This window comes from Eulemur rufifrons, chromosome 7 (assembly GCF_041146395.1).
Source record: "Eulemur rufifrons isolate Redbay chromosome 7, OSU_ERuf_1, whole genome shotgun sequence".
Taxonomy (NCBI): Eukaryota; Metazoa; Chordata; class Mammalia; order Primates; family Lemuridae; genus Eulemur; species Eulemur rufifrons.
This window is the reverse complement of record NC_090989.1, coordinates 46,584,467-46,607,935: the sequence shown is the minus strand read 5'-3', so window position 1 is coordinate 46,607,935 and position 23,469 is coordinate 46,584,467. Positions and strand designations below refer to the sequence as shown.

Sequence of the window (23,469 nt, the reverse complement as noted above, 5' to 3'; positions counted from 1 at the left end):
ACCAAGAGACTCCTGGAATTGATTAATGAATACAGTAAAGTCTCAGATTACAAAATCAATACACACAAATCAGAGGCATTCATATATGCGAATAACAGTCAATCAGAGAACCAAATTAAAGACTCAATACCCTTCAAAATAGCAACAAAGAAAATAAAATATCTATGAACATATTTAACTAAAGAGGTAAAGGACCTCTATAGGGAGAACTATGAAACACCGAGGAAGGAAATAGCAGAACATGTAAATAGGTGGAAAACCATACCATGCTCGTGGATCGGAAGAATCAACATTGTTAAAATGTCTATAGTACCCAAAGTGATCTACAGATTCAATGCAATCCCTATTAAATTACCAACATCATTTTTCACAGATATAGAAAAAATAATTACACACTTTGTATGGAATCAGAGAAGACCCCATATAGCAAAAGAAATTTTAAGCAATAAAAACAAAATGGGAGGTATTAATTTGCCAGACTTCAAACTATACTACAAGGCTGTGGTTCTTAAAACTGCCTGGTATTGGCACAAGTGCAGGGACACAGACCAGTGGAACACAACAGAAAATCCAAATATAAAACCATCCTTATGTAGACATCTAATCTTTGACAAAGCAGACAAAAACATACTCTGGGGACAAGAATCCCTATTTAATAAATGGTGCTGGGAAAATTGGATAGCCACATGTAGAAGACTGAAACAGGACCCACAGCTTTCACCTCTCACAAAAATCAAATCACGGTGGATAACAGACTTAAACCTTAGGTGTGAAACGATTAGAATTCTAGAAGAAAATGTGGGAAAAACTCTTATAGACATTGGCCTAGGCAAAGAATTTATGAAGAAGACCCTGAAGACAATCACAGCAACAACAAAAATAAATAAATGGGCCCTGATTAAATTAAAAGGCTTATGCACAGCCAAAGAAACTGTCACAAGAGCAAACAGACAACCTACAGAATGGGAAAAAATTTCTGGCATACTACACATCAGATAAAGGACTGATAACAAGAATCTATTTAGAACTCAGGAAAATCAGCAAGAAAAAATCAAACAACCCTATCAAAAAGTGGGCAAATGACATGAATAGAAATTTTTCAAAAGAAGATATAACAGTGGCTAACAAACATATGAAAAAATGCTCAACATCCCTAATCATCAGGGAAATGCAAATCAAAACCACAATGAGATATCACTTAACTCCAGTGAGAATGGCCTTTATCAAAAAGTCCCAAAACAACACATGTTGGCGTGGATGTGGAGAGACAGGAACACTCATACACTGCTGGTGGGACTGCAAACTAGTGCAACCCCTGTGGAAAGCATTATGGAGATACCTTAAACAGATTCAGGTAGACCTACCATTCGATCCAGCAATCCCACTATTGGGCATCTACCCAAAGGAACAAAAGTCATTCTATGACAAAGACACCTGTACCCGAATGTTTATAGCAGCACAATTCACAATCACAAGGATGTGGAAACAACCCAAATGCCCATCAATTCATGAATGGATTAGTAAACTGTGGTATATGTATACCATGGAGTATTACTCAGCTATAATAAATAACGGTGATATAGAATCCCTTTTGTTCTCCTGGAGAGAGTTGGAACCCATTCTATTAAGTGAAGTATCCAAGGAATGGAAAAACAAGCACCACTTGTACTCACCAGAAAATTGGTTTCCCTGATCATCACTTAAATGCACATTTGGGAATGACACCAATTGGGTATCAGACTGAGGTGGGGGGTGGGGGGAGGGGATGGGTGTATGCCTACATGAGGAGTGCGTTGCGCACCGTCTGGGGAATGGGCACGCTTGGAGCTCTGACTCAGGGGGGATAGGTGGTACATGGGCAACGTATGTAACCTGAAATTTTATACTCCCATAATAAGCTGAAATTAAAAAAACAAAAAACAAAACCAGAAACAAAACAAAACAAAAAGAATATGCCTAATATTGTCACTGTGCTATCCCAAATAAAAAGATAAAGTGTGTCTTCCCATTGCAAAATAAATAAATAAATAAATAAAATAAAATAAAATTAGAAGGAAAAAAAAAGAACTTTTAGGTCAAAGAATATTAACATATTCATCTTTATATTAATGCAGTCATAAAATATAATTTTCAATCTTACTTATGGATGAAAGGTCCCACAAAGATAAAAGCGCCAAAGGACCACGAAGGTCATAGCACAGCCCTCCTGGCAGCTTTCTCTTTCATGCTCTTGGGAGTTCTGAACCACCGTGTAAAAGTCCAGCCACCCTGCTGAAAAGACCACCTGGAAATGCTCTGAATCTACATGGAGGGAGAGAAAGATGCAGCTGCCCCAGCATCCTAGGTGAGCCTCCTAATGACTCCGGCTCCAGCCACCATCTGACTGCAGTCTCATGGGAGGCCCCAGGAAAACCAGTGGAAGAATCTGGCTGAGCCTAGTCAAGCCACAAAATCATTACAAATAATAAATTGTGGCTTTAAGCCACTAAGTTTTAGGGCAGTTTTTTATAAAGTACTAGATAATAATTTCTACTGTAGATTTGCAAGCATATACAAAGGCCATCTGTAGATAAGGCCTTAAATGGAATTTTCAAAATTTCAAAATAGAAAACTGCACATTAGTAGATAAACTCATGTTGTTGTTTTTTCTTTTTGTTTGTTTGGTTTTGCTTTTTTATTTCAGCTTATTATGGGGGTACAAAAGTTCAGGTTATATATATTGCCCATGTATCGCCCATCCCCCCGAGTCAGAGCTTCAAGTGTGTCCATTCCCCAGACAGTGCACATCACACTCATCATGTAGTTATACCCCATCCCCTCCCCCCACCCCCATCCCCCCAAGTCAGCACATTCAAGTGTGACCATTCCCCAGATGATGCGCAACGCACTCCTCATGTAGGCATACACCCGTCCCCTCCCCCCACCCCCCACCTCAGTCTGATACCCAATTGGTGTCATTCCCAAATGTGCATTTAGGTGATGATCAGGGAAACCAATTTTCTGGTGAGTACAAGTGGTGCTTGTTTTTCCATTCCTTGGATACTTCACTTAATAGAATGGGTTCCAACTCTCTCCAGGAGAACAAAAGGGATTCTATATCACCGTTATTTATTATAGCTGAGTAATACTCCATGGTATACATATACCACAGTTTACTAATCCATTCATGAATTGATGGGCATTTGGGTTGTTTCCACATCCTTGTGATTGTGAATTGTGCTGCTATAAACATTCGGGTACAGGTGTCTTTGTCATAGAATGACTTTTGTTCCTTTGGGTAGATGCCCAATAGTGGGATTGCTGGATCGAATGGTAGGTCTACCTGAATCTGTTTAAGGTATCTCCATAATGCTTTCCACAGGGGTTGCACTAGTTTGCAGTCCCACCAGCAGTGTATGAGTGTTCCTGTCTCTCCACATCCACGCCAACATGTGTTGTTTTGGGACTTTTTGATAAAGGCCATTCTCACTGGAGTTAAGTGATATCTCATTGTGGTTTTGATTTGCATTTCCCTGATGATTAGGGATGTTGAGCATTTTTTCATATGTTTGTTAGCCACTGTTATATCTTCTTTTGAAAAATTTCTATTCATGTCATTTGCCCACTTTTTGATAGGGTTGTTTGATTTTTTCTTGCTGATTTTCCTGAGTTCTAAATAGATTCTTGTTATCAGTCCTTTATCTGATGTGTAGTATGCCAGAAATTTTTTCCCATTCTGTAGGTTGTCTGTTTATTCTTGTGACTGTTTCTTTGTTTGAAATGTGTTATATTGTTATGTAAAATTGTTTTAAAATTATATTTGGCCTTATTTTAAAATTTGTAAGTGCATTTTAAAAATAATTTACATTTAAAAACTCAACAGTCTTTTTCTCTGCATTCAAACATGAGTTATCCAAACTTTAAAGTTATTCAAATTTTAAAATAAGGCCAAATATAATTTTAAAACAATTTTACATAACAATATAACACATTTCAAACAAAATTATATAATTTTTAGCTCACATTACATTTAAAGAGTGAGGCTTCCACAAACACTTTAGGTAAAAATATTTTAGATTTGTTCTACAACCTATTGCTATTGTGCTATTCTTTGCATAGACTGATGATTACTACCTCTTCAAGTAGCTGAATTTCACATGTGTATTTTCAGCAAGATTTGTCAGAATCCTATTTCCACATGCATCTCCCAAGGACTAATGTTCCAAGGACCACACTTAGGGAAATGCTAGCTGATTGCCAGCTGGTCAAGATATTCTGAACAGTCCTTTTAATGTAAAACATGCCCAAGGAGTATTTCTTCATTTAAAGATATAATTTTTGGGTATACAACCAAGTATTCTTTAAAACTGCTTTTTCCCCCCTTCTCTTATTTAATTAATATATTTGCTCTAAAAGAACAGCTTTTTCTCTGATTTTGTCTGAATGCTGGCCTTGTTACCAGTAAGGCGATATGTGTGTGTGTGTGTGTGTGTGTGTGTGGTGCATGTATATGTTCTGTGCTGGCCCACGTGCATATCTTCAGATTGGCAGAGAAAACAAGGTTTCCCTTAACAAAGTTGATTTCTAAAGTGAGGCGTGATATCCTCCTTTTTGTATATGTATTGTTTTCCTCATTGTTTAAAGGCAGATAAAACCTTATATCCCTTCTAATGACATATTACAGTTCTGTGTATACTATGCATTCAGTTCTATCCTAATGAAAGTTATAAAATCTTTACTCACTACCATCTAAAGCCTTTTCAGACAGCACTATCTCTTGGAATAACCATTTCCCTAGGTTTACTACTGTGCTTAAAGTTCTAACATCTTCAAATAGCTCTCTATTCTTTTTTTTTTTTTTTTTTTGTTGAGACAGAGTCTCACTTTGTTGCCCAGGCTAGAGTGAGTGCCGTGGCGTCAGCTTAGCTCACAGCAACCTCAAACTCCTGGGCTTAAGCGATCCTACTGCCTCAGCCTCCCAAGTAGCTGGGACTACAGGCATGCGCCACCATGCCCGGCTAATTTTTTCTGTATAGATTTTTAGTTGTCCATATAATGTCTTTCTATTTTTAGTAGAGACGGGGTCTCACTCTTGCTCAGGCTGGTCTCGAACTCCTGACTTCGAGCGATCCACCCGCCTCGGCTTCCCAGAGTGCTAGGATTACAGGCGTGAGCCACCGCTCCCGGCCTCTGCTCTCTATTCTTAATAACCCAGAATCAAATGAATAAATCTGTTTGCCCATTATTCTTTTATTATTTTATGACATTCCATCATGACCTCTCTCAGTCTTTGGATTTCTACACTGAATAAAACAGCTTACATTCAAACAGAACTCAGTCCATCCTCTTGATATTTTAGTTGAGATTTCCTGGACAATTCAAAATTTCATTGTCTACCGAAAGGTTTAAAGACCAGAACTGCAAAAAGTACTCAAAAGGACCTTTTAATATAAAAGTAAGATTAGTTTCTAATTTTTATCTAAATTTGAATGTAAATTAAAATTCCCAGTGAGAAGAGATTATTTTCAAATAGCTGGTCCTTCTTACAGAAAATTACTATATAGATGCTCCCCTACTTACAATAGGGTTATGTCCAGATAAATCCATTGTAGGTTGACAATATCTTTAAGTTGAAAGTACATTTTCAACGTATGATGGGCTTATCTGGATGAGACCCAGAGGGTAAGTTGGGGACCAACTGTATTCCATGCATATTTATCATTCAAGAACTTGCCTATGAACAAAGAAAACCTATATAATTCAAGACTTAAAAGTCAATAAAATTTTGTCTTTGTTTTTGTTTTTGTTTCTTAATGAATTTTAGTGGCATTTATGGTTGCAGAATTGTGCTAGGAAACATGTTGATAAAGGAAGGGGAAAAAAACTGATGACAAAGAGAAGGAGTGAGATTTTAGGCAAAAAAATCCACAAAAAACAAACAAACAAAACAAAACTAGTTATGCAGCAACTGCAACTCATCCCCCTGGGACCAAATAATTGTCAGTGCAACTGTGGTGATGGTAGAAATACAAACCAAGAGATAAATATGAGAAGCATGTAATTTTTCATGGCCAGCTTGTAATTATAGCATTTTCCTTCAAGACACTTACCACAGTTTATAATTATATATTTGTTTGTGCATATATTTGTATAATGTATGTCTTCCCCGAGAATGGAAATTTTGTGACAAATGGGAGCTTATCTGTTGTGTTGATAGTTTTGTGCTCAGCTCCTCATATAGCAAGCACTTGATATAAAATTTTTAATTGAATGGCAAGAGACTCATTTAGTGTGAAAGGAAAAGAAAAATCGCAAACAATTCTGGCTCTTTGGAGAAATGTCTGATTCAGGTTCTGGGCAGAGAAAGTGAAAGATGAACCCAACACCTTGCTGTGATTGAAATAAGGAAGTGCTTAAAGACTGAGACATGACAAAACAATATGAAGGGGCTTTCTCTGACTACATTGGGAAGTACGCTTTTTACAAAAGAATATAGCAAATAAATATAAAAAGAATGATAGACTAGAAAAGCATCATTTTTCAACCACTATGTAATAATTTGTTCTGGTAAGGATCATCAGTGGATACCAAAATTGTTGAGTAAAAGATTACTGGGAGACTGGATACCACACAGTCTGAAAGTAGCATCCCATATTTTTGACATAGAAAAAAAATGAACCATTAAAAAATGCAGAAATCTGGCAGACACCACTTTAAACAAGGACTCAAACTCACAATGAATAATGGGACAAACTAATTTGTCCTTCTTGTGTCACACTAAAAAAAAATTCAGTGATGTAGTATTTCCATCAAAAATAGTTAACTGCATCTATCTAATCATGAGGAAAATTTCCGACAAATCTTAAACTGTAGAACATTCTTCAAAATAACTAGCCTGAACACTTCAAAAATTTCAATGTCATAAGAGACTTAAACAAACAAACAAAAAAGACAGAGAAATTCTTCTAAGCCAAAGGAGACTAAAGAGACATGACAGCTAAACGAATTGAGGGAAAAAATAGCTATAATGGACATTACTGGGACAAGTGCAGAAATTTATGTATGGATTTTACATTAACATGATAATATTTTATTAATGTTAAATTTCTTGAGTGGAGAGATGGTATTATGCTAATGCCCTTGTTCTTAGGAGATAGATGCTTGAAAAATTTAGAGATGACAGTCATGATGTGTGCAATTTACTTTCAAAATTTCAGGAAAAAAATAGAAAAAGAGATAAACCAAAACAATAATTAATGAATCAAGGTGAAGAGGATATGGATGTTCAGCATTCTCTTTCAACTCTTCTGTGAGTTTTAACTTTTTAAAATAAAACATTAGAAAAAAAATTTAAATAGCAATACTTCCAAGATAAAAAATTCTGATTTTACACAACTGAGAAAATAGTTGTGAAGAAATTTAGGAGACTCTGAAGGAAAGATGAATTCATCTTGAGGCATCTTGAGTATGAAAGAAGAACCACATAGGAAAATGTTCAACAGACCCATTTACTCTATACGTATTCCTTTACTACGGGCCCGGTACCGAGCCCAGCCCTGAGGATATATGATGAAAGCAAAACAAAACAAATCCCAGCAACAAAATCAGGAAAGTTCACTGCCCTCATAAAATTTCATGCTGATGGGGAAAACAGATAGTAAACAAGCAAACTAATAAACGAACAAGCTTCTAAAAGATTATAGACCATTAAAAATGTGGCGTGTGACAAAAAGTAACAATTGGGATACAAAATTGGACCCTGAATGAAGGAGTCAAGGTGGAGAGAGATATGTTTATAGGTGATCATTTAAAATTATATATTTTTTTAAAAAACTATGGAATTCAAAAACTTTCACCATTTGAAAAATTTTTCAAAAAATTTTCACCATCTGAAAACATTTATATTTTAAAAATTATTTTCAAAAATGTGCTGTTCAGCAATGTTTCTTTCACAAATGCAAATTGGTAGGCATGGTTCTATTCAAAACTAAGGAATTATAGAGTAGATGAGCTGTGGGACCACATTAATCTTACATGACAAACTGGTAATTACATGGCATGTAGTTTTCTTTCAAGGCATTTGTAATTATATATTTGTGTATATTTCTTAGCCTTTGCAGGCCTGAGTGTCCTTCTCTGTAAAATGAGCACATTAAACTAAATCTCTGAGTTCCCTTCCAGTTCAAAGAGATTGTATTCTGATGAGAAAATGCTAAGAGTAGATTATATCAGGATAGCAGCTTCTCTTGTGAAAAGAGCCTGCTTCTCCTCTTACCTGGTGACAATCTGAAATATAATTGTAAGAGCCAGACCAATAATGGACAGGGCACATCCAGCGTTGGATAAAGCATCTAGTGATTCAGGATACTGATAATCCCTTGTGAAAGTCTGAAAAATAAGACTCATATTTTTAAATAACCACTCCTGAAATGTCAATGAAGGTCAACATCATGAAGAGTTACATTGGTCAAAATAACCAGATAGCTGTCAGATATGTCTTTTTTATAAAGCTTTCGCTATATTTAAAAATGAAATAAATTAGGCTCTTATCTCTAAGCAGTTTACTAATGCAGTTAGGGAAAATATACAGATACGAAAATCTACACATACTCAATCAAGTTCCACAGTCGGTCCTTAGGGACCTGCAGATACAAAAGGCAGCCTGCACATATGGGTTTCCCATCCTGCAAACGTTGTATTTCAATCTGTGTTTGGTTGTGGATGCAGCACCTGCCATACAGAGGGCTTGCCATTTATCTGTGTATAAGTGGATCCATGCAGTTCAAACCCTTGTTGTTCAAGGGTCAATCGTATATACTGTACCTTGATAGTTAAAATCAAAGTTGTTTGAATTAGATCTAAATTGGCTAGAGTACTTCATTTATCAATTACATTATTTTTATGTGTAACTATAATCCAAGCATATATAAGTTTATACACTAAAAATAAAGTTGCAGAAATTATTTTCATGGATATGGAAAGATATTCATACGATCCTCTTAATTTTTTAAAAAGGAGACCTCATTTTTGTGTAATATAGCTATATCCCAGTATGTTTGTGTATATGCATAGAAAAGCATGTTTCATATGAATATGTATTCTTAGAAATCTGTTCAGGTAGTAATGGGGTATTCATGGGGTAGTCATGGGGTGGGTACAATATATATAGTGCAAAGGTAGTCATGGGGTGGGTAAAATATATATAATTCTCTTTGCTTGTCTGTACTTTCTGATTTTTTAAATTGTTAAAATTAGAAAAGCAATGTATGCTTATTTGTAAAACATGAAAGTAATATAGAAGCATAATAAAAAGTATATGTTCCTCTATACTACCAGCTACTCCACACTTTATTCTATGTCTTAAAATCTTTTTTTCCAGAGTTGACTGTCTTTTATTGCCTAAAATTATTATCCATGTCTCTTACACAAATCCTATTTGTTAACATAATAGAATTATGCTTGAATTGCCATTGTAATTTTTCATAGATATTTTCCACATAAGTATATTAATTGTTTAATAGGTAAAGTTTCATACTTTATGCAATATGTATGTACTGCTTTTATAGAAATAGAATAAAAATAAACATTTTTTAAAAAACAAAAATATGTTATTTCTTGTGTGTAATACACCAGTTGCACAAAGAATCATAGAATGCATAGATCTTCAGATTTTAAAAATAATCTATTCACTCAGAGCCTATGAGCTCTTACTTTACATACAACTTTAATCAGCCTTTTAAAAAAATATTGCAACCCCAAACTAATTACAATGTGGGTAGGCAGGCATTGAGGCAGACTCAGATATGAGTGAGAAGACACAGCTGAAAGCCTGACCTCAAAAAAGGGGAAAGATAACTGTGACAAAGTAGTCTATATCATTTAACATGCATAGCAGGCTGGGCTTTACACAGCTAATCAATGATATTATGACTTTAAGATATCAAAAAAGTTAAAATTTTATCTTTAGTATCTTCTGATTGAGAAAGCAGCTCTCTTTGTAAGTTGAAAAGAAATAATTTAAATCAATTAAAATAAGAGACGTTTGATAATTAAAAAGAAAACTATAGTTTCTTTTTCAGAAAAAAAAAATTTAAAATGCAAAGTTCTATACTTTGATAATCCAGGCTGTACCAGTGTATTCTACTGATCTCCACTGGCTCCCCAAATATGGCTACATCATAGCTACTGAGGAATGAAAACATCTGCTTCTCTCTTATAGCATTAATAGCTCCTTAGTAAGGGGGAAGACACTCTACATAACTCCTCATTCCATTGCATATAAAAACATTCCATCAAATATATAAACTGACATTTTTGGTTTCACCAGAATAATAGGTTTCTGGAATTGGAACATACAGAAGCCCCTCTTCTTGAAAGAGTCAGCCCAAGAACTTTAAAAGATACACCTACAGCTGCACACCAGAGCTAAGTGCTATCAGTTACTTGCACAGCATAGCCTTGGAGATAAAAGAAGTAATGAATACATAGAGGAACTATGGGACAAATGGAATGAATTCAAGAGCTCTTCCTTTATATCTTCTAGCAAAAATGAATGATTTCAATGTAAAAAGCTTTATATCACCAATTTAAGCTGTTCACATGTAGCTAAATTTGTATTAGACCTGTCTCTAACACACAGCTATACAGCTTCATGTCTGCCTATAACAACGTTATGCTTTAGAACATGTGAGTTAGTTGAATGGGTTCCCTTCCCATTATTAAATATGTGGTGCTGACCTCTCCATCCTAAGACCACATTGCAAAAACTCTATTCTGCTTGCCTTTACCAGCATTTTAGTCCTATCACTCCATGCCCTATTTTTCTCTTTAATCTGTGTTGAGAGTCCATGTAAACTAAACCCCAAAGTTACTTCCAATGAGCACCTACTAGAGTTGTGAATAAGGAAAATTCTTGTCTGGAAAGAGATTGCTATGCACTTCCTTACCATTAATACAGCAAAATTAGTAGTGTGGTTGCAGCGGCACTGCAGGAATCCATCAGGACCCTTGTCTTTCTGACAGCCGTATGTGTCCCAGTCCTTTGTCAAAAAATTCCAGTAGACACAGGCATAGGAATGGAGTTGGAATTCTTCTTGGTTGTACTGTGAATTGATAAGACAATTATAATTACTGATTTTTTAATGCTCAATTGGGTAAAAAAAATCAAATAGGGTAAGATAGTAATATGAGAAATCAGTTAAACATGTACTAAGCATTAGCATCTTCATTATAAATCAAGGAAGGGGAAAGGATATAAGATTCAAATTAGTTAACTTTGCATTCAGTTAGTTTGACAAAAGATGTGAATAGGAAGAACATTTAAATGAGTACTTCAAAGAACCTTTCAAAGAGTTTTTAATATGTATTTCTTTTGCCCAAACTATCCCTGCTTTTTATTTCTGTTCATGGAAAAACTCACCTTTGGACTAAAGACTATTTCAGCAGAAACACTCTGAACTTGCTCGTTTTCATCAGTTTTGCCTGCGATAATTTTTTGACTAAAATTTGATTTAGTTGTAAAAGTTTTTGATTGGAAAAACTTGTTGTTTTGATACACCACAAAGCCACATGCCTTGGCGCTACCTGTGTGTGGAGGGAAGACATTAACATCAATAAATGAACCTGAGGGTAAACAAGAAACGAAGTCCCATGTCATTGCTGCTTAATATTCAAGTAAAGTACAGTAAAAAATGTTTTGCTTTACTTACTTGCAATATGTAACTAACATATATGGCTGGCAATTCTACCCACATTAATTTTTTTTCCCAAGGTTGAGTTTCCTTACCTTCTATATGAAACAATAATTTCTGCTTAATCCACCTCCAGGAGGTATTGCAAAGATCTCATGTATAAAGTGAGCATCTTACTTTCTACACAGTGAGACAGAGTGAGCATGATACCCAGGTAGCCCCAGCCTCAGCCCATGTTGTCTTCCTCACTGATAGGACATAGAACTGGAAACAGCACAGGGTGAATATCAGGATGTCTGTGCCTACAGAAGTGCCCTGTGAGGTCTGTCTCCTGTGCCAAGGGACTGAGCGGGGACCAGTCATGGTAAGTGACAGAGCAAGGAGCTCAAGTGATTCCTTCAGTGGAATTTTGAAGCCAGGCACTCGTCACCATCTCTTGAACTCTTGATCTCTGCTATGTCATGACAATCATGGCCTTTACCCAAGGCTGGAAGGCTATTGTGAAATACTCTTCTGGACATTGGAAAAAGGGGTCAGCTGTTCATTGAAGATCCTGGAAGACCAGGGCTGCTGCAGATGGTTTTGCAACAGACTTGGCCGTGGCAGTGGTCAAACAGAACCACCAAAGGAATGCCTCCTAACGTGTTACTCAACTGTTGGCCATATTTAAAATAGCAGAAGAAACAGCAATAAGTATACATTTCAACCAAATTCATTCCCTACACTATACTCTCTTTTCTAAGTGATCTAAGGAAAACCCTGGCAGTGAGACCAGCCTATTTAGTCATGTGATTTGAAAGAGAGGTAGGCAAGGCCCTGACAGTCCCTAAATTGTCCTGCATGCCGGGGACACTGCCGGCTATGTTCCTGGAGAGAAAGGCATGGGCTGATGGCTTTTGTTCATGGCACACACCCTCACCAAATTGTTCCTCCTGGATGCTAGATGACAAAGTTAATCCTGAAAATGCAGTAAGGCTTTTTTAAATTCTTTTTTTTTAAAGAAAAGAATGATGTAAAATTCAAATCCATGGAAATATGAAGATTTTATAAAATGAGAGTCCTGCTCACCCTTTCCTCAATCCTATAGTATTACAGTATTTTGGTCATTTATTTTTAAAAATCATCATTTTCATAGATATTAAGATCCATTAGAAGAAATTATATTTACTATTATCTTTAAATTTTAAAAAATCTTCATAATCCTAAATATATCTCCTTAATGTTTCTTTAATTATGTTCTATTCCTCTCTTCCCTTGATCAAATTTGTCAGAAGCTTATTTATTTCACTAGTCTTTTCATGGAATCAATTCTTCATTTTGTTGATCATGTCTAGCATTTGTTTTTTTTTTTTGTTGTTGTTGAGACAGAGTCTCACTTTGTTGCCCAGGCTAGAGTGAGTGCCGTGGCGTCAGCTTAGCTCACAGCAACCTCAGACTCCTCGGCTTAAGCGATCCTACTGCCTCAACCTCCCGAGTAGCTGGGACTACAGGCATGCGCCACTATGCCCGGCTAATTTTTTCTATATAGATTTTTAGTTGTCCATATAATTTCTTTCTATTTTTAGTAGAGACGGGGTCTCGCTCTTGCTCAGGCTGGTCTCGAACTCCTGACCTCAAGCGATCCACCCGCCTCGGCCTCCCAGAGAGCTAGGATTACAGGCGTGAGCCACCGCGCCCGGCCTCTAGCATTTGTTAATTTCTATTTTTCTTCATTTCTACCATTATATTAATTTCTTCCTTCTAGTTTCTTTACATTTATTTTATTTTTTTTCCCACATTTATTTTATTTTTATGCTTCTTTAGCTGAACGCTTACACTTTTAAAGCAATTTATTTTATTTTCTAATAAATTTATTAAAGGATATACATTTTCCTTTAAATGCTTTTTTGTCCACATTCCATAGGTTTTGATATGTGGCGTTCTCATTGCCATTAATTTTCAAATAATTTGTAATCTGCACTTTAATTTCTTCTCTACCAATGGTGTTTTTAAAATTTCTAATTGGATAGAGTTTTGGCTACTCTTTCATGGTGCATTTCTAGTTTTACTACATTGTGGTCAGGAACTATATTCTGTATAAGTTTTATTTTAAAAAATTTATAAGCTTTTCTTTGTGGCCTAATAAATGGTCAGTGTTACATTCTCCATGGATATTTTAAAAGAAGTTTTATTATCTGTTTCCCCTCTACCAACAAAATTACACACACATGCAAATATATATAAAGGTCAAGTTTATTAGTTATTTTTGTCAACTTAATCTTCAATTCCTGGGATAGTTGCACTAAAATATCTCCCTATGGCAGAGTTTTAATCAATTCCTCATGTTAATTCCAATAATTTTTGCTTATATATTTCAATGATGTCTTTTTAGAGGAACAATTAAAATATAGATATTTTTGGAGATTAATATTTTGTCAATATAAAAAATGTACCCCTTTCAGTCCAATCAGGGTCTCTGTCTCTTAATAGTGTTTTAAACCTATTTGACTATATTGATTATTTATATAGAATTAAAAAATTAGCTCAATACCTTTCACCAAACACAAAAATAAATTCCAAGTACACTGAAGACCTAAAAATGAATATAAACACTAAAAATGTTCAGAAGAAAGCATAATAGACAATCATGATGACTTTAGGATGAGGAAGGATTTCTTTTAAAAAGACAAATATCAATTATAAAGGAAAAGACTGATATACTGGGAACATTGTCATACTATAAATTAAAATTTTGGTATGACAAAAGACTTCAAAAAAATAGGAACAGACTGGAAGAAAGACATTTGCAATTTACATAACCAACAAAGAATTGGTATTCAGAATTTACAGAGAATTTCTAATAACCAACAAGAAAAAGACAAACATCCGATACAAAAATGATCACAGTGTTTGAACAGGCAAGTCACAGTGTGGGAAATCTGAATGGAAAGATGCTCAAATCAAGAGAGAGAGAAACTGAACAACAATGTCATACCACTGAGCTTCCCAGCTGCAAAAGGAAAATAACACTATACTTATCAAATAGGTAAAAGTTAGCACATGGATAAACGTCCAAAATGGGATGTTAAGTATAAAAAAACAGTTCTAAAGAGCATGATACCATTTATGTAAATATTTAAAACACCACAAACAATAGGATATTTTGTTTATGGATACATAAATATGCAGCAAAAGTTTAAGGACAACCATGAAAATGACCCACATCAACTTCAGAAAGATGTAATTTCTGGGGAGGAGGGATGGGAAAGAATAAGCAGAGGGCTTCAGATACAGTTGTAACATCTTCTCCCTCTTTTTTTTTAGGATGTCTGAAGCAAATATAGCCAAAATTTAACATGTTATCTTACGTAGGTACCTAGGTGCTGCTTACATATTTTCTATACTTTTCTATATGCATGAAATATTTTAAAATTAAAAGAAAAAATACAAAAGACCACAAGTGACTTAGATTTAGTCTGTACCTTCACAGAGCATATGGCCAAAGCAAATGCAAGCAAACTTCCACAGAATGCCAGACCCACGAATAATACGTCTCTTCTTTTTCAGTGCTATTATGTATTTATTCTTTCTAAAATATTTACTTTCTGGCACTAAATTTTTTATTTGGGGAGAGAAGGTAAATGCATATGTGTTTGATTTGCTTTTCTTTTTTTTAGACTCTGAAATATACAACCATTTCAAGTTACACATAAGAATTTCTGAAAGGTCTTATGCAAGATGATAGGGAGCCCATGTGAGCACCATATAAAAGGGATAACCTAAAATTGATATCATACTACTAAATGATGACAGTGCCAATTATTTGAACTGTTCCAAGGGTAGCCCTGCAGGAGGTATTTGAGCCTGTGAGTGTCATGCCACTGGTAAATATGGGCAGAGCCTGTGACTGAATATTTATTAAATGTGTAAGTGCGAGACAGAACCACTTTAGCAAGACTTTTGTGGAAAAACAGATTTGTGTGCAGGGCCTAAACCTTTCAATTGTGCTATCCTTCAAAGGGTTTTTGAAAAGAAAAGGAAAAAAAAAAACGAAATCATCTCTACCTATTACCTAGAATAGTAGAGTTGAGATTACCATAGTATGTCAGATATACTCAAATGCAAATTATTCAGGATAAAACTAAGTAGATGCTATTTCTCATTCAGTGGATTTTAAGTTATAAATTCCATGAATTTGAGTTTGTACTTTTTAACATAACACAGTTTGAGACCTACTATTCGTGGTGTTAAGCAAGATCTGAAGTTCAGTCTGTTCATCTGGATCAAGACTGTCCACATTCATTTGTATTAATGTTGAACCAGAAACTAGAGAATCACTAGTTCCTACAAGAAGAAAAAAAGGCAGAATTTTAAAAGTCTACATTTTCATGAATGGAGCATTACTCATAACTGGTAGTGGAGTGCTCTTTGGTATTACAAGTGCACAAGACAAACAGCTTACCTTTCCGCACAGAGAAGCGAATACTTGCAGGCCCCCCAGTGCCTTCTGAAGAAAAATTAGCTGACTGTATTGCTATATTAGGTTCCACCACTGAGTCATTGCCCAAAGACAAGGAATAAGTCTCCATTTGCTCAATAAGCCTGCATACAATAAAACATAACAACTTAACATGTGAGAGATTTTGTCATAAAATCAGAGGTGTGTGTTCTCCCTCACATTACAATATAAAGGCATAAACACAGAACTCATGTGATCAAGACAACATTGACAATAACCTAGAAATAATTGGTTTTCTTGCTTTGTTATATATACTTTCAAAAAAAAATTCTCACAGACCATCTTCACCCAAGGCTGCCTTGGACATAGATGACAGAAAGCTGGAATTCAAGAATGACAGATTTCCCAATATAAATAGTCTGTATTATCAATATGATGCTCTTCACACAGCAGGATGGTGTTGCCACCCACCATCAGCCAGGCATGTACTTCTACTTGTTTCTACAATGGTGAGAATCAATTTCCATTTATTCAACTCCCTCCTCCAGTCACATCCCTTGGGGTCCAAAGTGTGTCTGGTGAGTTGTTGGTTCCTGAAGTGACAGTTCAGAGGGAACCACAGAAGAGCAGAGCTCGGAGCTCATTGCCTCAGCTGTGAACTAAGCACCACAGGTTTTCACAGTGCTGTTTTCTACTTGGGCTAAGTTCAAAGATAGATTAGATGGAGGGTGGGGTGGGGGGGTGCAACCTGTCAATTTGATGTTCTCCAAAGAAAACTCATAAGACCTTTACCTTTTTTTGTTTCCTGTAGATATTTGAACAACTTCTGTACTTAACAAAACCTCTATATCTAAGTTAATCAGTCTAGTTTTCCCAGAAAATGAAAGGATTTCATCAACATGTAGTTGTTCTGTATTCCAAATGTTTATTTCTGCCACTAAAATATCCTTTTACTTTCTCCAAGTGAGATAAAAGAGGGAAAGTTTAAACTAATTGAGGATTACTTTATAAAGAGAATATAATCATCATCTGTACAGAAACATTCAAGTCAGCTCTTCTGTTTCAAATGTTTTCCTTTCATAAACCATTTTCTGAGTTTTCAGCAATTCACACTGTGTATTTCCCACGTAGTGAATAACAATCATACCCTAGAGCTGCTTTCAGTGGGATGAATGCCTAACAAAACTCCAATCTGCTGAGAGCATGATTCACCAAATAATATTTGTTGAGTGCCTAGGAAGAGGTCAGCACCCTGTGAAACACGGAGGATACCAGCAGCCGCTCCCTCAGGCGTTCACAGGCGAAAAGGAAAGATGTACTAGATTTATGGGGATGTTTTCCATGTTCACAGGCACTTTTAAAGGGTTGCTCTACCCACAGATAGTTCTAAGGCCATATTTTCTTCCATATGATTCTTCCCTCCTCTTGCCATGACTGATGAGATTAGAGATGGTGCCTTCCCCAGAGTAGCCAATGCAGAAGCTAGCCATCAACCTAGTACAAATGACTAAAAGGTGTTATCAGATTCTTTCAGGGCTCTCTAAATTTATTATGCCAAGGAAGAAGTTAAACCCTGGAGACGGAGACTGAGTCACATAGTATGTTTGCAATTTCTGCTTCTTAGATTATAGATTAACTCTCTTCTTCATTGTTCTTGTTCTGTAAATGACTAGGAGAGACCAGACCTCCCCACTTCTAATCACTTATCTTTGTTATAGATTAACTGCCTCCTTTATTGTCCTGTATCTAACACAGTCCAGATTATGCAAAATACCCCATGACTCTTACGTCTTCAATGTGTAATGTTAAATATACCGTTTCCAAAAGAAAAAGAGCACCTCGACTAATCAGAGCATTGTAACTATGTGTTAAGCCTTATATAGAAAAATGTTGAAATTCTGTTAAGTTTCCCTAAACTTTGTTTATGTAACCAATCCCAAAATTCTACACTTTGAAACACTGACTTCCATTTTTTGGAATCTGTGGTTCCCAGGCAACCATTCTCAAACTTTGTGCTTCAATAAACTCTCTTCAAACTACATTCTGACTCTTTTGATTATTTTAGGTTGACAAGGCCCAGCTATATTATGATCCTATTCTTGAAGCTAATGTGGAGTCTTTCTTCCCTGTCACTCTTCTTTCTCCCCTTTATCATCACTCTCTCCACTTCTCCTTGTAAAGGTAGAAGGAATTCAGTAGGTGAGGGACACAAAGAGGAAACTGTGAATGAAAGAGTCAAAGTGAGATGGATGACTAGGGCCTGGTGGCTGTCAGGAGACCATGCTCCTAGCCTTAGTTCGAAGGATGGAGTTTGGAAAATGTGGGTTGCCCTGAACAACAATTAATTTATTTCCCTGTAGAGAAAGGAGTGTAGGAGGTGACCTCTGCTGGAAGCTCATCAAGAGTATCCTACCAAGGAGAGCTAAGGGGTTGGTGACCCGACTTGGGGGCTAGAGGCAGGTGAAAGCCCTGTCTAAAGGAGTAAAGAAAAGATCTGAGTCCACAAGAGCTTACGCAAAAGATCACATGGTTGAGGGTAAACTGATAGACCATGGAAAATATATATGTGGGCTAGAAACTCAGAGTGGGAGGAAGGAGGGATAGAATGTGCTTATAGCCTTTCATAATTCAATGTGTTCTATATTTTAAATTTTTATTTATCCTTTAACCACCTCCTTTCAAGCCATTTGTATCATATAATGCATATGAATCACACAGAATTGTTTTTTCCTCTATATCTTAAGCCATTAAAATTCTTAATTGTTTATTGTGAGGACAGTGTTCCCACCTGCACTGTGACCTGTGATGCTCTCAGCCAAATTCTACAACTTCTCTTCCCTCAGCTTTCTCACTGAAAACATGCACTCCGCCCCTTTTCCTCTAGCTACTCTCTGCAAACACGAAGCTTCCAGCTCTAAAGGAAGCCCACTCTGGCTCTCGGCCTCCGTGTTCACAGATGAAGTGCCGTATGTTGCTTCCTGGCTCCAGGGGTGGCCGTGGCCTGGGAGATAGAGAGTGACTGGGATGATTTAGATTACAGCTTGTTTCCTAGCCTTAGTTGTCATGGCCAAGAGGCAGCCTCCATGCAGGGCCCATGGCCACTTGCTTCTCCTACTTCAGGAAAAATGAGAAGCGTCTACATTCCCCATGAGAAGGGCCCAGACTCCTGTTGAAAATCTGAAGTCACAAAATATACCAGTAAAGTGTTCACACAACTTCCACCACCACCTCTCAGAATTACAGTCTTTTGAGTGCTCTATTTTGTGCCTTTGTGCTTTTTCTACTTTGAGGATTCAACACTAAAGAGGTGCTGGTTATAATCATTAGAAAACTGAGAACTACTTCTAGGAATTTCTCCTAAGGAAATAAGGGGTCATGCAAACAAAGATGATGTATAAGAATATTGATTGCTCATAATATTAAAAGACTTTCAGCAATCTACATGTCTGGCAGCAGAGAATTGGTTAAATAAATGTTTATTCATACTGTGCAGTAACCTAAAATTATGGTGTAGTTGTATAAGTATTTATATAATAAATGTTTGTATAAAAAAGATTTTTTTAAGGTATTAAGTGACAAAAGTGAGTTATGAATAAATGCAGTATGTTTTATATATATGTGTGTATATATATACATACACACACTCATACATACACACACACAGAAAAAATTTGGAAGACATACCAACAGGTTACTAAAGTTAAAATAAATTTAAAAGTTTTGCTAATCTACATATATTCTTATTTCTCTACAATGAATACACATGTTTACTTAAATTTAAAAACCACATAAGGTAAAAATATAGTGAATCCTAGTAAGAAGCCTCTATGAATAAAAAGTACATGAGTTTTAGTTCAAATGTACAACCCAAAGTAATCCAGAACATAAGAGTCAAAAAGAGAGAAAGTGGATAGAGTTGGATTATTGTTTTTTTTTTTTTTCAATGTAGCGTTGGGAAAGCTAAAGAAAGCTTAATCAAAATACACCATGGTCTTGGGAAGAGAACGCTGAGGTGTGGTTTACAGGCTGGCAGTGTGTCCTGCCCAGTGCGCTGTTCTCTGCAGCTGTGTGCATTGAGAAGGGAATTGGAAGAGGTCTTGCTCTGCACAGAGGTTGCCTCTTGGCCATGATGAACTAAGGCTGGGAAAACAAATTCTACTCTAATCCCAGTTACCCTCTATCTCCCAGGCCACGACCACCCTTGGAGCCAGGAGACAACACATACCACTTCATCTGTCTGCATTCTAGAGGAATGAGCCAGTTACTGCATCCATGAGAGAAATAAAAGGCACCCCCATTAATTCTTTAACCAAGGAAAGTAAACAGCACTTTGTCGAGTTTTCTTTCCAAATTAAAATCGTGCTTACATTGTAAAAGTATCATCAGCATCATCAGCGGCAGCAGCTCTTTGAAAAACATCTTCTCCGACATCTAGAAGTTGACTCACTGTTGTTACAGCAACTTTTTTTGCCTGCCAAGGAGAAGGCACCAATCATCACAGAAGACACATACACATTACCATCATCATCATCATCATAAATTATTATAGTAGCAAGTGGCACCACCGGTATGATAGTCTAGAAGCAAGTATTTTACAAAATTAAAGGTTTAGTTTTTGATCTACATAAGATGGCAGAGAGAACCAAGATAAGGCAAAATGAAAATATAAATCCAGGTAGTGAATTAGGAGGCTTAGGTCCCTGAATTCAACCACATAGCAAGACCTTTTACAGAACCCTCACCACACTCCCAAAAACACAAAGGCAAATGCTTGAATATGGAAGCAGTAGCAAAATAAGAGTGCAATGCTCTTGTTAATACTTAGCATGACTTAGTTAGACTTAGTATAACTATTAGACTTAGTAAAATTATTTTTCATTTTCTTACAATGAAAAAACTCAGGAGTATGTCAGAGAGATGATCTCTTGGCATTTGATCACTATTTAACTGCCCTCTTTGGGGATATTGAGCCCTTCTGTCTTTCCTGGCTAACCTTTCCATACATTCTACATTTGATGGTCAATATTTTTCTCTTTCTATCCCATTTTTATTAACTTATGACTTGAATCCCACCCACTTTCACAAAGGACCTAGGGGAACATAAAATATATATTTTTAAATAAGACATTTAAAGGGAATGAAAGAAAGGAGTAGCTATTTTCAGGACACACTGATATTCAACTTGTAGACACTGGGTCAGTCCATATTTGGTGGTTTATAGCCCTTCTTGACCATACCCAGGCTATACCAATTGGTAAATGTTGCGTATACTTCCTTGTATTCAGGTACCAGAGTTTAGCAGGTTATAATATCAGAAATGTAAACTGGGCTTAAAGTTTTCAGAAAGCCAAGACCAAAATGCAAATATGCTTAACTGAAAGGGATCACAGTTTAAAATAGCATGTTCCAAAGTAAGTTCCTTGAAACACTATTTACTTACAATGGAATAGGGATGATGAGGACAAATGCACTTGGTAAGCATATTAATAAGGTGATATAGATTTATTCATTCCAGGACTTCCCAGATTTAATATAATAATGATCATCATGAATATCCTGAAAGAAAATATTTGGACAAGAAGCCCTTTTGTATTTCTTTGAGCATGTCTCAGAAGGGCTGCTCGGCAAAATGGTTTGAAGCCATCTAAACCATGCCCAAATCCATATCATGGAATAAGGAGTTGTGTTCAGGATGTCTTTATTTGTTTCCTAAATGCCCTCTTTAAAAAAAAAAAAAGTCTGTGAGTTTTACCTCAGGTGAAGCATTTCTAGATGTGTTGAAAATCTGTCCAACCACTCTAGTAGCAGTAGTGATGTTCTCAGCGGTTAATATATTGGCATTAGATGTTAAAATCTGGGCTTCGGTAGAAATATTATCAAAATCTGCCGTGATACTATCTACCTGTTTAAAAATTAAAAAAAAAAATAAAACTAGGTTTATATCTAAACATGTTGCAAGTGACTGCAGGCGAATAAGCTAGAATTAGCCGAGTTTCAATCTCCTGAACATCACACATCTCCCCAGTTTTCCATGTCTGCTTCTTTCCATGCCTAAAGGACAAAGTATATGCAGGCCAGTGGTTTCCCCAGCCTTTACTGTCTTCCAGGACGGATTAACTATTATGGGCTGCCCTAGCTAGATTGGAGCTACTCAAAGTGTGTCCATGGACCAGTGTTAGTTCACTGCTTGTCACAAAGTCCATGGGGTGATAAGCACAGAAACTGGAAGTCAGTGGTCAGATAGTTACATAGGAATTTTATGCTGTTGAATCTAATAATTTTAAAAATTTGGTTTGTATTTTATATATCTTTTTCATTTCATTTTTCAAGTAATTTATTTTTATTATATTATATTTTACAAAATTATTGGTCTACAATGGGTTGGAAATTGTTTTAACTGGTCTTTCAGCACAAATAATTTGGAAAGCACTAGCCAGGACAACCTCACCAGGTGCCAGGTGGTCCCTGGGCTCTGAGTTGTGAGGCTAACATTGTGAGTAGTGAAGCTGGGTTTCAACGTGTGTGTGTGTGTGGGAGCGGGAGGCTTAGTTTTTCACTAGATGGCAGCATCATTTCAAGAATCAAACCAATGTCACAGGCTATTCACACTTGGCGAAGAGTCAGAAACAATATCCAAACAGTAGACAGAAACAAATAACTCTCCTATTTAATAGCCAAGTCCTTGCTATGTGCTAGGCACTTTGCTAGATGTTTACAGATGTTATCACATTTAATAGGCAAAACAACATTACAGGGTGGACACAATGGCTCACACCTGTAATACCAGCACTTTGGGAGGCCAAGGTAGGAGGATTACTTGAAGCCAGGAGTTCGAGACTGGCCTAGGCAACATAGCAAGACCCTTCTCTGCAAAAATAAAAAATCAGCCAGGTGTGATGGCATTCACCTGTGGTCCCAGCTACTCAGGAGGCTGAGGTGGGAAAATCACTTGAGCCCAGGAGTTTGAGGCTACAGTGAGCTATAATTGGGCCACCGCTCTCCAGCCTGGGCAACAGAGTGAGACCCTGTCTCAAAAAATCAAAAAAGACAAAACAAAAACCAAAAAAAACCAAAAAAACAACATCGTGAGTTGAGCACCCTCAGCCCCATTTAAAGTCTCAAGAGAAGTGAAGTTTCACACAGCTTGGAAGTAGCAGAGGTAAGAGTCAAACACTGGTTTGTCAGACTCCAGAATCTGCAGTCTTTCCTCCAGTCTGTGTGGTTGGCAGCCACCTCCACACCCCAACTCCCACCTTCGCCTCACCCCCACCCTGCCCATCCGTGATTAGAGAACCAGGGTATACGGTGTAGGCTTTATAACCAAGATAAGCTCCAAATCACTTTTAGGCTGTAGTCACTGGG

The 23,469-nt window shown here is 36.5% G+C and overlaps 1 protein-coding gene across 2 annotated transcripts in view; it reads right to left on the bottom strand.

Annotated features, from left to right (window-relative positions):
* Window positions 1-23,469, bottom strand: part of ADGRG7 (adhesion G protein-coupled receptor G7) — a 72,530-nt gene that overhangs the window by 24,690 nt on the left and 24,371 nt on the right. The window contains exons 5-11 of one of the 2 annotated variants that reach the window (XM_069472543.1): window positions 21,860-22,009; window positions 20,475-20,578; window positions 16,111-16,250; window positions 15,885-15,992; window positions 11,399-11,562; window positions 10,926-11,081; window positions 8,255-8,367 (exon numbers count right to left, since the gene is read on the bottom strand). In XM_069472543.1, coding sequence (XP_069328644.1) covers window positions 8,255-8,367; window positions 10,926-11,081; window positions 11,399-11,562; window positions 15,885-15,992; window positions 16,111-16,250; window positions 20,475-20,578; window positions 21,860-22,009 — 935 coding nt within the window. Of the gene's footprint in view, window positions 1-8,254; window positions 8,368-10,925; window positions 11,082-11,398; window positions 11,563-15,884; window positions 15,993-16,110; window positions 16,251-20,474; window positions 20,579-21,859; window positions 22,010-23,469 lie in introns of those variants that run through there. The other variant, XM_069472544.1, reaches the window with a different exon arrangement.